The sequence below is a fragment of the Notechis scutatus genome, chromosome 3, assembly GCF_049901735.1.
Source record: "Notechis scutatus isolate UNSWTSFEM ecotype Mainland chromosome 3, rNotScu1.2, whole genome shotgun sequence".
Taxonomy (NCBI): domain Eukaryota; kingdom Metazoa; phylum Chordata; class Lepidosauria; order Squamata; family Elapidae; genus Notechis; species Notechis scutatus.
Window position 1 is genome coordinate 181,192,525 of NC_142011.1, and position 12,658 is coordinate 181,205,182.

Consider the following 12,658-nt stretch of genomic DNA (forward strand, 5'->3'; position numbering starts at 1 on the left):
ATTTCTTTCCCCCCCTGTGCACCCTCGCCTACAGTGCCCTGCGGGCAGCTATGCCTTGCCACCAGCCACTCCTAATGGCCAATCATGGTGGAGTGTGGAGGGCTCCCTTTGTGGAGGGCGCCTTTGCTGCAGACCTGGTTCAGCGGGCGGGCGGCGGGGATATCCACCGTCAGCGTTTCAGCTGCTTCTCAGGCCTCCATAGCTTCCACGGTTCCCGACGGTGCTGGCGCCTCTCTCGCCAGCGCCGTCTCCAACAACAGCATCTGAGTCGCTCCCGCTTTCCCCCCATCTCCGTAACAACATAAAAAAAATTTTTTTGAGGTACCTGGGAGTGCCGCACGCTGCGTTTTGGTTTAATCCTGAGTGGCTGGGTGGGCGTGAGAAGAGCCGAGTGAGTGTCTCTGCTGTTGCTACCCTTGGTTCTTCAGCTTCGGGTTCTGCAAGTTTCCAAAAGTCCCGGTGCGCAGCCCGTTCCTGCATTCCAAGCACGCCCAGGCCAAGCTGCAGCTGTCCCTCTCTCACCAGTGCCGTCTCCAACATCAGCGGCAGCAGCAGCGGGAACCATGGAAGTTATGGAGAAGTGGCTGAAACGCTTCCACAGTTCCCGCCGCTGCTTCCGCTGTTGTTGGAGACGGCTGGAGCACCAAGGGTAGCAGCAGCAGAGAAGCTCGCTCCGCTCTTCTCACGCCCACCCAGCTGCTCGGGATTAAACCAAAACACAGCACGCGGCACTCCCAGGTACCTCAAAATGTTTGTTTTTCCTGTTGTTACAGGGATGGGGGGAAAACGGGAGCGACTCAGATGCTATTGTTGGAGACAGCGCTGGTGAGAGAGGCGCCAGCACCAGTGGGAACCATGGAAGCTACGTATGCCTGAGAAGTGGCTGAAACGCTGTCGGCAGACATCCACGCCGACACCGCCCACCTGCTGACCTGGGTCTGCAGCAAAGGCGCTTGGTGGGGGTAGGGAGCCCTCTGCGTTCCACCATGATTGGCTGTTAGGAGCAGCTGATGGCAAGGCATAGCTGCCCGTGGGTGCTCCTAATGGCAAGTTCCCCCCCGCCTCCTCCCCCAATTTTGCATGTTTTAAAATAGGCCTAAATTTGGCGGGAGGGGTTTAATTTCATTTTATGCCTAGAAAACATGCTGGGTCCTCCTATTGGGGGGGCGTATTGTTGGAGAAACACGGTATAATACTGAGACATGCGGTCAATGAATTCAACTCCTCTTTCAATGAAATTTCATTTTAATGTATGCCGATTACATTCAAAGTGACAATAAAGTTATTCTAAGTCTAAGTCGTCTGTCTATTCTATCAAAGAAGTTTCTTTAGTTCTAACTGACTGGTTGGGAAGGATTTACACTGTTTATACTTCAAAGAATGTAAACCCTTCCATTCCACACCAGTTAGAACTGAAACAGTTTCTTGGATGAGAAGCTAAACATTTTCAAAGAAAAAAATCAAGAAAGTCCAGTTGCCTTTTGGGAAAATCACCTTTGGGTCACTTCCTTAATTGCTTGGAGGCAAGAGATAAATTGAAGCATTCCTTTCTAATTTTAAGTAGTTACATATTAATATTTGATAGTGGAGGGGGAAAAGGGGATGATCAAATCAAGACAGCATCTTAGAAGAATCCCTAATACATGGATGTCAAACTCGATTTCATTGAGGGCTGCATCAGGGTTGTGTTTGACCTCAAGTCAGGGTGGGCCAGCTCGATATCACTTGTGTGATCAAATGCCACTTTTGCTACTAGTTTGTTTTGTTAGCATTCTGCCAGTGAAAACAGAGCTCATGAGGTCTGCACATGACCCTCACAAGCTCCATTTTCACTGGCAGAGGCACTGCAGGCTAGTTCTTAGCTGTTTCCAGGTGAGCCTCGTGGACCAGGTCTAAGCACACAAACCTTGAATTTGATACCCTGCCCTAATACAAAAAACAAATATAAATGATAAGGGTCTGAGCAAGATGTTATAGGCCGCACTGTTATGAAAAGATTTCAAATTTCATAAAATTGATTGTATAGAGGTGGTAATCACCAAATGAAATTCATTAGACTTAAACACACTGAAACAGTAATTAAATGTGGTACAGTTTTAGCTTTTTTCTGTTTTTCTAGAATATGTGTTCTCAGCATTTTATGTTCATGGCACCCTTCTGTGACACCCCTTCCCATAATTAGCTTGGAAAGCGGTACCTTACCATGTTAACTATTTATTAAGCAAATAGAATAAAAAGAAGTTTCTCAAAGCTGCACTACTTACTATTTGAAGACATTCTTGGAATTAGAAGCCTTCAAGTTAGGGGGTGAGGAGACATTCAAAGATAGCCAGAGCAGTACAATTGTCAAGAGACTCCAGTACCATCCAACATGCTGTCTTAATCAACCTTTAAGCTACAATGAGCCACTCATTATAACAGTTAAAGTTGAGATCCTAATCCCCTGTGTTGCTATAAATGTACCTTATTTAACAAATACTTTATGAGTAATTATATTCTACATGGGTTTTCAATCTCAGCGAACAGGTTGTAATGATAAACTAGTATTTATTCAGTAGAATGTATAATTTTATCATTAAACTCAAATTAGATGCATATTTAAAGTTTTAATTTTAGGCAACAGCTGATGCCTGGTGAAAAACTGAGGGTGGGGAGAGGCATACAAAAACTTTGTTGCACATGCCATATTTTAGTCTTTATGAAATTTTTAATTATGAAGGAAATTTGCATGAGAACAGGAACATTGTTAATACTTCATTTCCCACCTGAATTGGTAATGGCAGATAAATCACTATGTAACACAGATTACACGAAAAGCAAGAGAAATAACTAATGCCCAAAATAACTAATTCTGATTAAAATGGAGATGGCATATGGAATAGCAGGGAGATGAGGTGGCATATGATCCTGCTTATCACCTATATGAACCTTTGCTAAACTTTGGAAAAGTAACTGACATTTATTGGGTTCTTTCAGATGGGAGGAATAAAGTTCATCAAGTAGTTTTAAGGGGTCATAATTTTGTCCCCTAAAATATCTTGGATATTGTACAATATAACCATGGATGAAAGTTAGCTACTACATCAGGGGCGTGCATAAGCGCACCATCGTGCCTACCGTCCCTGTCCTATTGTTTCTCTTATTCTTTTATTTTTCTTATATGTACCCATTTCATGTATTCACAACTATGTATACACTTATACTTATTATCTTGTAAACAATTGGCAAATCAAATAAATAAATAAATAAAATAAATAAATAAAATACTGAATTAACTACAGTAATTTCTGAAATCAGACACATGATATAAAGTACATTACAATAGTCCAATTAAAAAATTGCCATTATTATCACTGCTCAGATTTCATAAATCAATAAAGTCTAAGGATTATAATAGAAATTGGAAATGTATCTTTATGGCAAATGTAGTTGCAGCAAAACCACTTTAAAAACTTTTATTAATGGCTAGGATGTTACAAAAGGTCAATATGTCAGAACATGAAATCTTAGGAATAAGAAATCTTCTGAACTTTCCCTAACTTGCAAGATTTCTCTGTTCTGATTTGAAATGTTGACTTCTTGGCGTTACTTTACCAGAAATAAGCAAAACTAAATTTTACTTATTTACAGTTCACCAAGTAGATACCCCTTGTGTCTTAGAAATAACAAATGGGAATAATTTAAACTCTATGGGTTTTCGCGAGTATTTATATATATGGTATTCAGCTTTGTTCGGGTATTTTCCCACGTCATTATAGTTGTGCTTTTAAAGTTGTAGCGACGTTTCGGCAGAATCTCATCTGCCATCATCAGGCTTCTGTATTGTGTTCGTCCGTGAGTCAGGCTTTCACAACCATTTCTGCTTTAAATTTGGTGCTAGCCTCGTGCTGTGTTAGAATGGTTTTTTCTTCATCCTGATTGGTCGAGAGTCTTGGTCTGTGTTTATTGGTCTTGGAGTTTGCTGTGTTCTGCTTGATTGGTGTTTCTAATATCTTCTGTCTGTTTTGTAGGGGTTTTTTTGTCTTGATTGGCTGGCAACATAGTGTTTCCTGTATTGGGGGCTTTTAGTGCAGCTTGGCTTCGGGTGAACGGTCAGCTATTGTTTATTAGGAAGCTAGGTTTCATGATGAGATGAGATTCTGCCGAAACGTCGCTACAACTTTAATTTCCCAGAGGATGGGCTCCAACACTAGTCCAAAAGCTTGGAGGAATAGACCTCTGGTCCTGGTGGTCGACTCAAATTAGAACCTTCAACATTATCTTGGACATGTATATTTGCCTTCATTCGTGATAATTTATGGTTTCAAATCATGGTTTCCAACCTTGTAAGAATTTAAAATATTGTACATTTCTAAACTAGTGAAACTGCTGAAATGTATAAATGTTTATTGAATTTTTAAATAGAATAAGTAAATTACATAATTAGAGGTACTTTGGAAAATTGTTGCCCTATGATGTACCTAGTTAAAGGTCATGGCAACAGAGCTTTAGTAGTATATAGATCTCAGATTGAAGGTATAAGTACAAGGTGGAGTAAGTACCTAAGATACAAGTTTTACAGAATTAGGAAATTCTAAAACACTGGGCTTTTACCTTAATTTTGGCATTTTGGTTCATACCTCCCAGTTCTTTGCTGTCAAAAGCTACTGTGAAGTCCTCTGGAGACATGCAACCCCTTTGGCACTCTTGTCCAACCAAATATTCTCCCTGTAACCTTGGCTTGGTTTTGGATTTTGGATTGTTTTGGATTATAAATTGTTTCAACTTCTATCCTCAAAATGATGCTATAGGGCACTGCACACCAGAACAACTAGACATAAGGACAGTTTTTTCCCCGAATGCCATCACTCTGCTAAATAGCTAACTCCCACAACACTGTCAAATTACTTAGTAAGAATGTATTACCATTATTCTTCCCATCCTTCCTATTATCTATCTCTTCCCAATTATGACTATTATTGCATGTTGCTTGTATCTTTACAATTTATATTGTTTTATTTGTTTTCCTAGTATGTTTTGATTGCATATTAGTAACATATGTATGATTTGATTGCTTATAGTAACCTATGACTATTACTAAGTGTTCTATTTTATGATTCTTGATGAATGTATTTTATTTTTTCTTATGTATACTGAGAGCATGTGCACCAAAATTGCTTGTGTGTCCAATCACATTTGGCCAATAAAGAAATTCTATTCTATTCTATTCTATTCTATTCTATTCTATTCTATTCTATTCTATTCTATTCTATTCTATACTATTCTATTCTATTCTATTCTATTCTACTCTACTCTACTCTACTCTACTCTACTCTACTCTACTCTACTCTATTCTATTCTGTATTTCCTTGATTTAATAAACCGATCTTGGTTACTTACCTGTCTTTAATTTGCTTCCTTTGGGCCATTGCTTCAGTCTCTTTCAGCTCCTAAGTTATTTATTGTTGCTATAAACTATGTATAAGACAATTCTAAGCTATAGTCTTTTAACTTGAAGCAGCTTTGGCTATCATTCAAAGAGAGATGTTTTATTTTGATCTAAACAAGTACTTCCCGACAATGTTTATTTATTCAGTTAATAATATTTTCACTAAATAAAAAAAATGTGTATATTTCTTTATAGCCTGCCTTTCTTCCCACTCAGAATGATGATAAGAAAAGAGTTTAATAGTCTCTTAGCATAATTTTTATGAGAGCATTATTTTATACTTACCTTTAAAGAAAACAAAATTCCCATCACTGTTTTCATAAACTGCATCAATGCTTGGGGGCAGTCCCCTCCAGAAGTAGGTAATCTGCATGGGGTATCCATCCATCACCCTGTTATTTCTGACTCGCCAAAACCATTGATCCTAGAAATAAGCAAAGGTACCTCTGATTATATTTGAAGGCATCTGGAATGATCACAATAGTTATTGAGATACAAACTTTCATTAGCATTACATTTGGACAACAATTTTGAATGTTTCTTTATCTCTTCCCATTTCCATGTCTTTACACTAATCATGGTGAATGGCTATAAACTTCTTGCAGACTTGGATTATGGACCAATTGTAATTTGCATGAATTATAAACAGAGCAAATGGAAATACACTGTGGGATTCATTCTGAAGTTAAAGCAAGCTGCTTCTTTGTACATTTTGCTAATCTGTATGATCAAACTTATTCATCCATCACTTTTAATGTTCCTTTTAATGTTGTACTTGTGTGTATGTTGTTCTTTAGTGTTTCTAAGAATATTTATTGTATCTTTGTAATCTGCTCATAGGTTTTTAGGAAGTAAGTGGTGTTCCTCTTTTTCAGTTGTAACAAATCATTGGGAAGTACATATTTTTATAGGAAAAAATGGATAAATCTATTGTGTTATTTCTTATCACAGTCAACTACTATATAAAGTTGTCACAATATGGCAAAGCCTTTAGGAATATCTTTATTTACAAGGATGTTTCTGAGCCCCACATTGGTTTCATAAATATTCTTAGAAAATAAAATAAAATTGCTGATTGGTTTTTGCCCACAGGTTTGTTTGGCAGGGTATTTGTCTGGGAGGTTGAGGGCATGACTTGAGTAAGATGGGCATGACTGGGAAACATCCTCACCAGTTTGTTTTCCACAATGGCCACATTGTGACTGGCAGCTGTCTCTTTTGCAGCCATTCCAACATTTCACATAAGTCCACTGTCCACCTCACAGGGCTACTTGGGGAAAATAGGAAATGGGAGCATATATGCCAACAATTGGGCAATGCTGTCCACAAGCATTCATTCAATGAATCCAAATAAAGATGGAGGGGAGGGAATCAAATAAAAAATAAGACTTGGAAAAGAAACGGATTGACTACAAATAGGAGTATATAATTTATCTAGTATATCTCAGTACAAAATAATGGCTGCTTTAGGTTGAATACAACTCCTGACAACTATGTGGAGTTGATGTAATCTTTTTTTTTTTTTACAACAGTGCACAAACAATTTGTCATTATTTCCTTCTGGAAAGTTTTGGTCATCCAACAGCATCTAAATCAATCTCACATTCAAATAGATATATAATGAGAGTGATGGAGGAGATTATAATGAGAGTGACAGAGGGTCTCAGGGAAGTCCTGAATTAGCACTTGGCCACCATGACCATACTCACCCCCATGTCCCGTGTCCCGTGTCATGCCCACCAGGATCATACCCACCCCCAGCTATGCCCACCATAGCCACCTAGCCCAATCCCACGTGTGTCCCTAGCCCTCCAAGGTCAAACACAACCCTGATGCGGCCCTCAATAAAATTTAGTTTGACACCCCTGATCTAGATATTCTGTCTTCTTCAAGATGGCCTTTGAAATCAACAGTTCAGCCTTACTAGTGATTGGCAGGTTCTTTTCCTGCAAAATTTAAGACAGTTTCCCCGGGTGCATTTTTTAAAGGTTTTAAATAAGAGTTTAAGTAAGCAGGCCTTTCTGGAGAGTACAGTTTGCAGTCAACACATTCAAATAGAAATCCAGGTTGACTTTCTTAAGGCTTACTTTGTTAAGCGTTTTATTGAAATAGCTCTAAAGACTGATTCATAACTTTGTTTAGGGTTAGATTTGGCCTTTAGTGATGCAATCAGGGACATACACAGGCAGTCATTGAGTTTTGATCACAACTGACCCCAAAATTTATGTTGCTAAGTGAAACATTTGTTAAGTGAGCTTGTCCCATTTTACTTTTCTTGCCACCATTGTTAAATGAATCATTGCACTTGTTAACATAGTTGTTAAGTGAGTCTGGATTCCCCACTGACTTTGCTTGTCAGAAGGTTGTAAAAAAGGTGATCACATGACTCTGGGAAACTGCAACTGTCATAAACCTCTTGCCAAGAGTCTGAATTTTGATCATGACCATGGGGAGGCTGCAACAGTCATAATGTGAAAAATGGTCATAAGTCACTTTTTTCAATGCTGTTGTAACTTTGAACAGTCAGTATATGAACTGTTGTAAGTTAAGGGCTACCTATACCACAAAATACCAGAGTCAGGGCAAAGAATTTAACAGTTTGGGAGAGTACTAAATGACTTAGATGCATGATTGCTGCTCATATATTTAATTCATTCTGTTGTGTTAAAAATTGTGTTTGACAAAGGACTTTAGGAAGCTATATCAAAGGCTTTGAGGATTCATATGCAACATCGAGAACATTCCTGCTCTACGTTATGTCACATTATCACAGCTTATTAATGAAAAGATTTAATTATTCTCAATTTTCATAATAGTACTTTTTAAAAGTAAAAAAAAAAAACATAATAAACATCTCACTACTTTTATTAGCTATTTACTGTTCCCAATATAGCATTTGTTTCAAATATAGCTTTTAAAATTTGTTTGGTTTGCTAGCTACTTTAGTTATTCCATGTTGCAAGACATACGGCAGTACTTAAGGAAGGAGAGTAAAGCAATTTTTAGGATTAATTGCCTAACTTCCAGGATAAGAAAAATGCAAAAAGGCAAAATTAAATTCGCTCACAGAGAAACAGGTATCTAAGAAGACCTCACTGAATCATATTTCTCAAAGTCGTCAGAGATGTCAGGCTCCTAACATTTTATTCAAAGGCAGTTAGCGCAAAACAGTTATCTCTTCCCATGAATTATTTAGTTCATGAATTTAATCAGTTAATTCATGAAAGCCACTGAGTGACTACGGGCGAGTCACAACTCACCTCACGGAGTGGTTGTTGTGAAAATAGAAGGATGCGTGTTGGCTGTTTTGCTGTCTTGAGTTATTTGTAAAAGTAATAAGTGCAGGATATAAATAAATAAAAAAATAACGCCCCCACAACAACAGCCAGTCTTCAAAGACATTCATTCATACTTCTTAGCAGTACAGTCTGCAATAATTTGTACCTTCACTCTTCCAGTTGCTTTTTCAGTATTTCTCAAAAAAATGTAACAAACTCTGTTCACATCCATAATCCTTGCTGGTAATAATTTGCAACTATAGCTTCAGCTGATTTTTGAAATTCGCCCTTGTATGCATTGCTGAGCAAAAACTCAGATCCAAAAAAAGGATTTGCATAAGACCATCTGTATATTGCATTATATTTATGCCTTTATTTTGCACTCTTGACCTACCTTCTCTCATACACACAGAATATATATTCTGCATTCTTTAGGAATCCTTGGTTTAAAAAAAAGACTTCCATATATAATGTACTTAAATAAACAAACAAATAAACAAACTTTTAAAACTTTTGCTATGTTTATCACCTTCAGCATTAAAGGTAAAGGTTTCTCCTGTCAGTCAAGTCTGAATCTAGGGGGCAGAGCTCACCTCCATTTCTTAGCTGAGGGAAGCAGCACTGTCTGAAGACATTTCTGTGGTCAGGTGTCCAGCATGACTGTACACTGAGGCATATGGAATTTATTTATTTATGGACATTTATATTGCCACCTATTCGCACATGGTGACTCAAGGCTGCTTGCAGGAATATAAAACAATAAAACAATAAAGAGAATAATCATATAATAAAATAATATAATAATCTGCTGTTACTTTCTACCAAAGTAGTACCTATTTATCTACTCGCATTTGCATGCTTTCAAACTGCTAGGTTTGGCAGGAGATGGGGCAAATAACACTCTGTCTCATAGCGCTTGGTTGTCAAAACCTTTTTAACTGACAGACTCAGCGTTTTTAACAGCTGAGCCACCTTTCCTCCTCTTCAGCATTAAAGGTATCCAAATGTATTGTGTTGGGTCTTGTTACTAGAATTCCTAGGTTGTGTGACTAAGCTGGCTGAAAATCTTGTTGCCCTGACACATCTGGAAAAATGGGAAAGGGCAGTATATTTTAACTTAAGCATTAAAAAGTGGAGGATATTATCATCAGTTCTTTGCCATGTTCAGATCTCTCATGGATCATCTTTTGGTTTGCCAGTAGTATCCCCATGATCATCTTTACAGCTTCTATGGGAATATTTGGGCATCGGAGAATAAAGCCACTTGGCTTCATTTAGATTTAGAGTCACTCAAATTCACTGGGAGTTAGAAATTCAAAGTGCTTGTTGTAACCTATAAAACTCTTTATGACATGAGACTGGGTTAGTTGAAGGACACCGGTCATCATAATTTCTGCCTATCTTATATGATTAGTTTTCACACTTTCATAGTCCCGTTGATTAGACAGAGGCACTTGATAAGAGCCAGGAAGTGGGCTTTCTCTGTTGCACTACCTGCTCTTTGAAATGGTGCCCCATTGTTATCATAGTGGCCTTGAGCAAACTAAATTTCTATTTAAATGAACCCTTGACACCTGGATCTTCCCCCAGATCTTGGATTAGAATGGTTGGTGGATACCTTGTGGGGTGTAGTATTGGCATTCTTTCTCCAGATGTTTGTTTTATATGCTTTATGTATTGCTGTATTTTTTAATTATATCATGTTGCACGCTGCCCACCACATACATACGTACATATGTATGCCATCCCAAGCTGGTGGGCAGCTTGCAACATAATATAATTTAAGAAACCCTTCTTAATAACATATGCAAATGTGCAACATTTATGATCCATAGATTCTAAAAAGCCTTCTGATAATTTCTAGTTTTTGTTCTGGCCTTTGAATGATGGCTTGATTCCAAGGCAGGAGAACGCCCCTGCTATTAATTCCCAAATCTCTGCAAATCAATATTATGTTCTTTACATTCATAAAAGCTTGCTTCTCTACTAGTGCACCATCTACTAAATGGTCATTTAATACACTAACACATTTACTGATAGAAAATGAAATCCATGACCAATTGCTCCTTTAACACTGACTTTGTGATGCCAAAAGCGTATTACAGAGTCACACCAAAGCTTCTTCTGTTTCATGCTTTCATTTCATCAAACTACATGTAATCAAATCATTCAAAGATACAATCCATGTTTTAAGTACTACTACTACTATTACTACTACTGCTGCTGCTACTACTACTACTACCGTGTTTCTCATATAATAAGGCCGGGTCTTATTTTTTTTTGAGCCCCGAAAAAATGGCTAGGCCGTCTTTTCGGGGGTGACTTAATTTCCCCCCCCCCTTGCATCTTTGGGCGGGTAGCGACGGCTTGGATGTTGACCTCGGCGTTGGTGGGCACTTCGTATCAGGGTCAACGCAGGCAGCACCATATCCGGGTGTGCAACAAAAGTACTTCCTAACAGCAAGCCCCCCCACCATTCCCCCCATTTCGCATGTTTTAATATAGGCCTTAATTTGGGGGGAGGGGCTTAATTTCATTTCATGTCTATAAAACATGCTGGGACTTCCTATTGGGGGAGGCCGTATTGTTGAAGAAACAGGGTACTATAAAAACTACTACTACTACTACTACTACTACTACTACTACTACTACTACTACTGCTACAAAAACAAAATATTGGACAAAATATTGGACAGTATAGCCAGGAGCAACATTAAACTTGAATCAAATTCAATTAAGCAGTTTTACAATTTATTTTCTGAAATTGGTTTGTTAACACTAGAAGTTATGGTTCAATTTTCAGTGAAAAGCTAATAAATGAAACAGCTTTAGGATTTTTAAAGTCAGAAAAAATACAAACTTCCTGTATTTATGATACCTATTATCCCAGGTCTTTACCTCTATCTTACCAATTTCAAATTCAGAAAAGCTGTTATTTTATTTTGTACCTTATTACTAATTAGATGCATTTTTCATTAGTGATTAATAATTAATATACTAATATATATATACTACATATACTAATATATATACTATATATACTAATATAGCTAATAATTATATACTACTGTTATTCAGAAATTACAATGGCAAGGTAACATACCACAAATTTAAAAATATTTAAAAACCAACTAGGAGCATATCTTAAAACAGTAAAAGCAAGAATAAAGCTACTAAAACAGTAAAAGCAAGAATATAAAACTAAACAGCATGAAAATCTATATCTCAATTTGTTATAAACTTCGACAGAGTAGAAGGGGTCAATAATAACAATGAAGGGAGAAGACTGTTTCAAAATTGAAAACACTCCTCTTGAGTGTGAAGCAAGTTGTTTTGATATTTCTGGAAGTATTCTGAAATTTTCTAAAACAGTCAATTGTGTACAATTGTGTACAATACATTTCAAATTGGTCATTTTGCTTTCAGATTAGGGCATCCTAAACTCAAAGCTTCAAATAAGAAATATTTTGCACCCCCACAATACACGTTATGGCTTGGGAAAACCAAGGAAAATGTTTTCCCAAATGTAGGTAGTTCTTGAACTTACAACTGTAATGGAGCTACCCGTTACAATATAAATTGTGATGACAGCAATAAAGCAGATCATCACACATCTGCTCTGATTTTACCTTTTTTTGTAGTTGTGATTAAAGTGAAAACAGTGGTAATTAAGAAAACTCATTGTTGGCTATGGGGTATTTTTTGCCAAAAACCTGAAAGTAAGTGCCAGATTTTTGGAGATGTATTGAGAATTACTGTCATATGACTGTGGGGCAGCGTAAATGGCCAAAAATGTAAGCTGGCTGCCCAGCACCCGAAATGTGGCATGTATATGATCAGAGGGGATTGTCAGAAGTTCATAAACAGGTCATAAGTGCCTTTTGGAGGGTCTGTCATAATTCTGAGCAGTCATTAAGTAACCAATTGCAAGTACAAGGTCTATCTGTATATG

The 12,658-nt window shown here is 37.6% G+C and overlaps 1 protein-coding gene across 2 annotated transcripts in view; it reads right to left on the minus strand.

The window, feature by feature from the left end:
* MMP16 (matrix metallopeptidase 16) overlaps positions 1–12,658 on the minus strand; it is a 178,141-nt gene that overhangs the window by 16,799 nt on the left and 148,684 nt on the right. For both annotated transcript variants that reach the window (XM_087961977.1, XM_026689105.2), the window contains exon 7: positions 5,714–5,852. In XM_087961977.1, the coding sequence (XP_087818103.1) occupies positions 5,714–5,852 (139 nt within the window). The remainder of the gene's footprint in view (positions 1–5,713; positions 5,853–12,658) is intronic.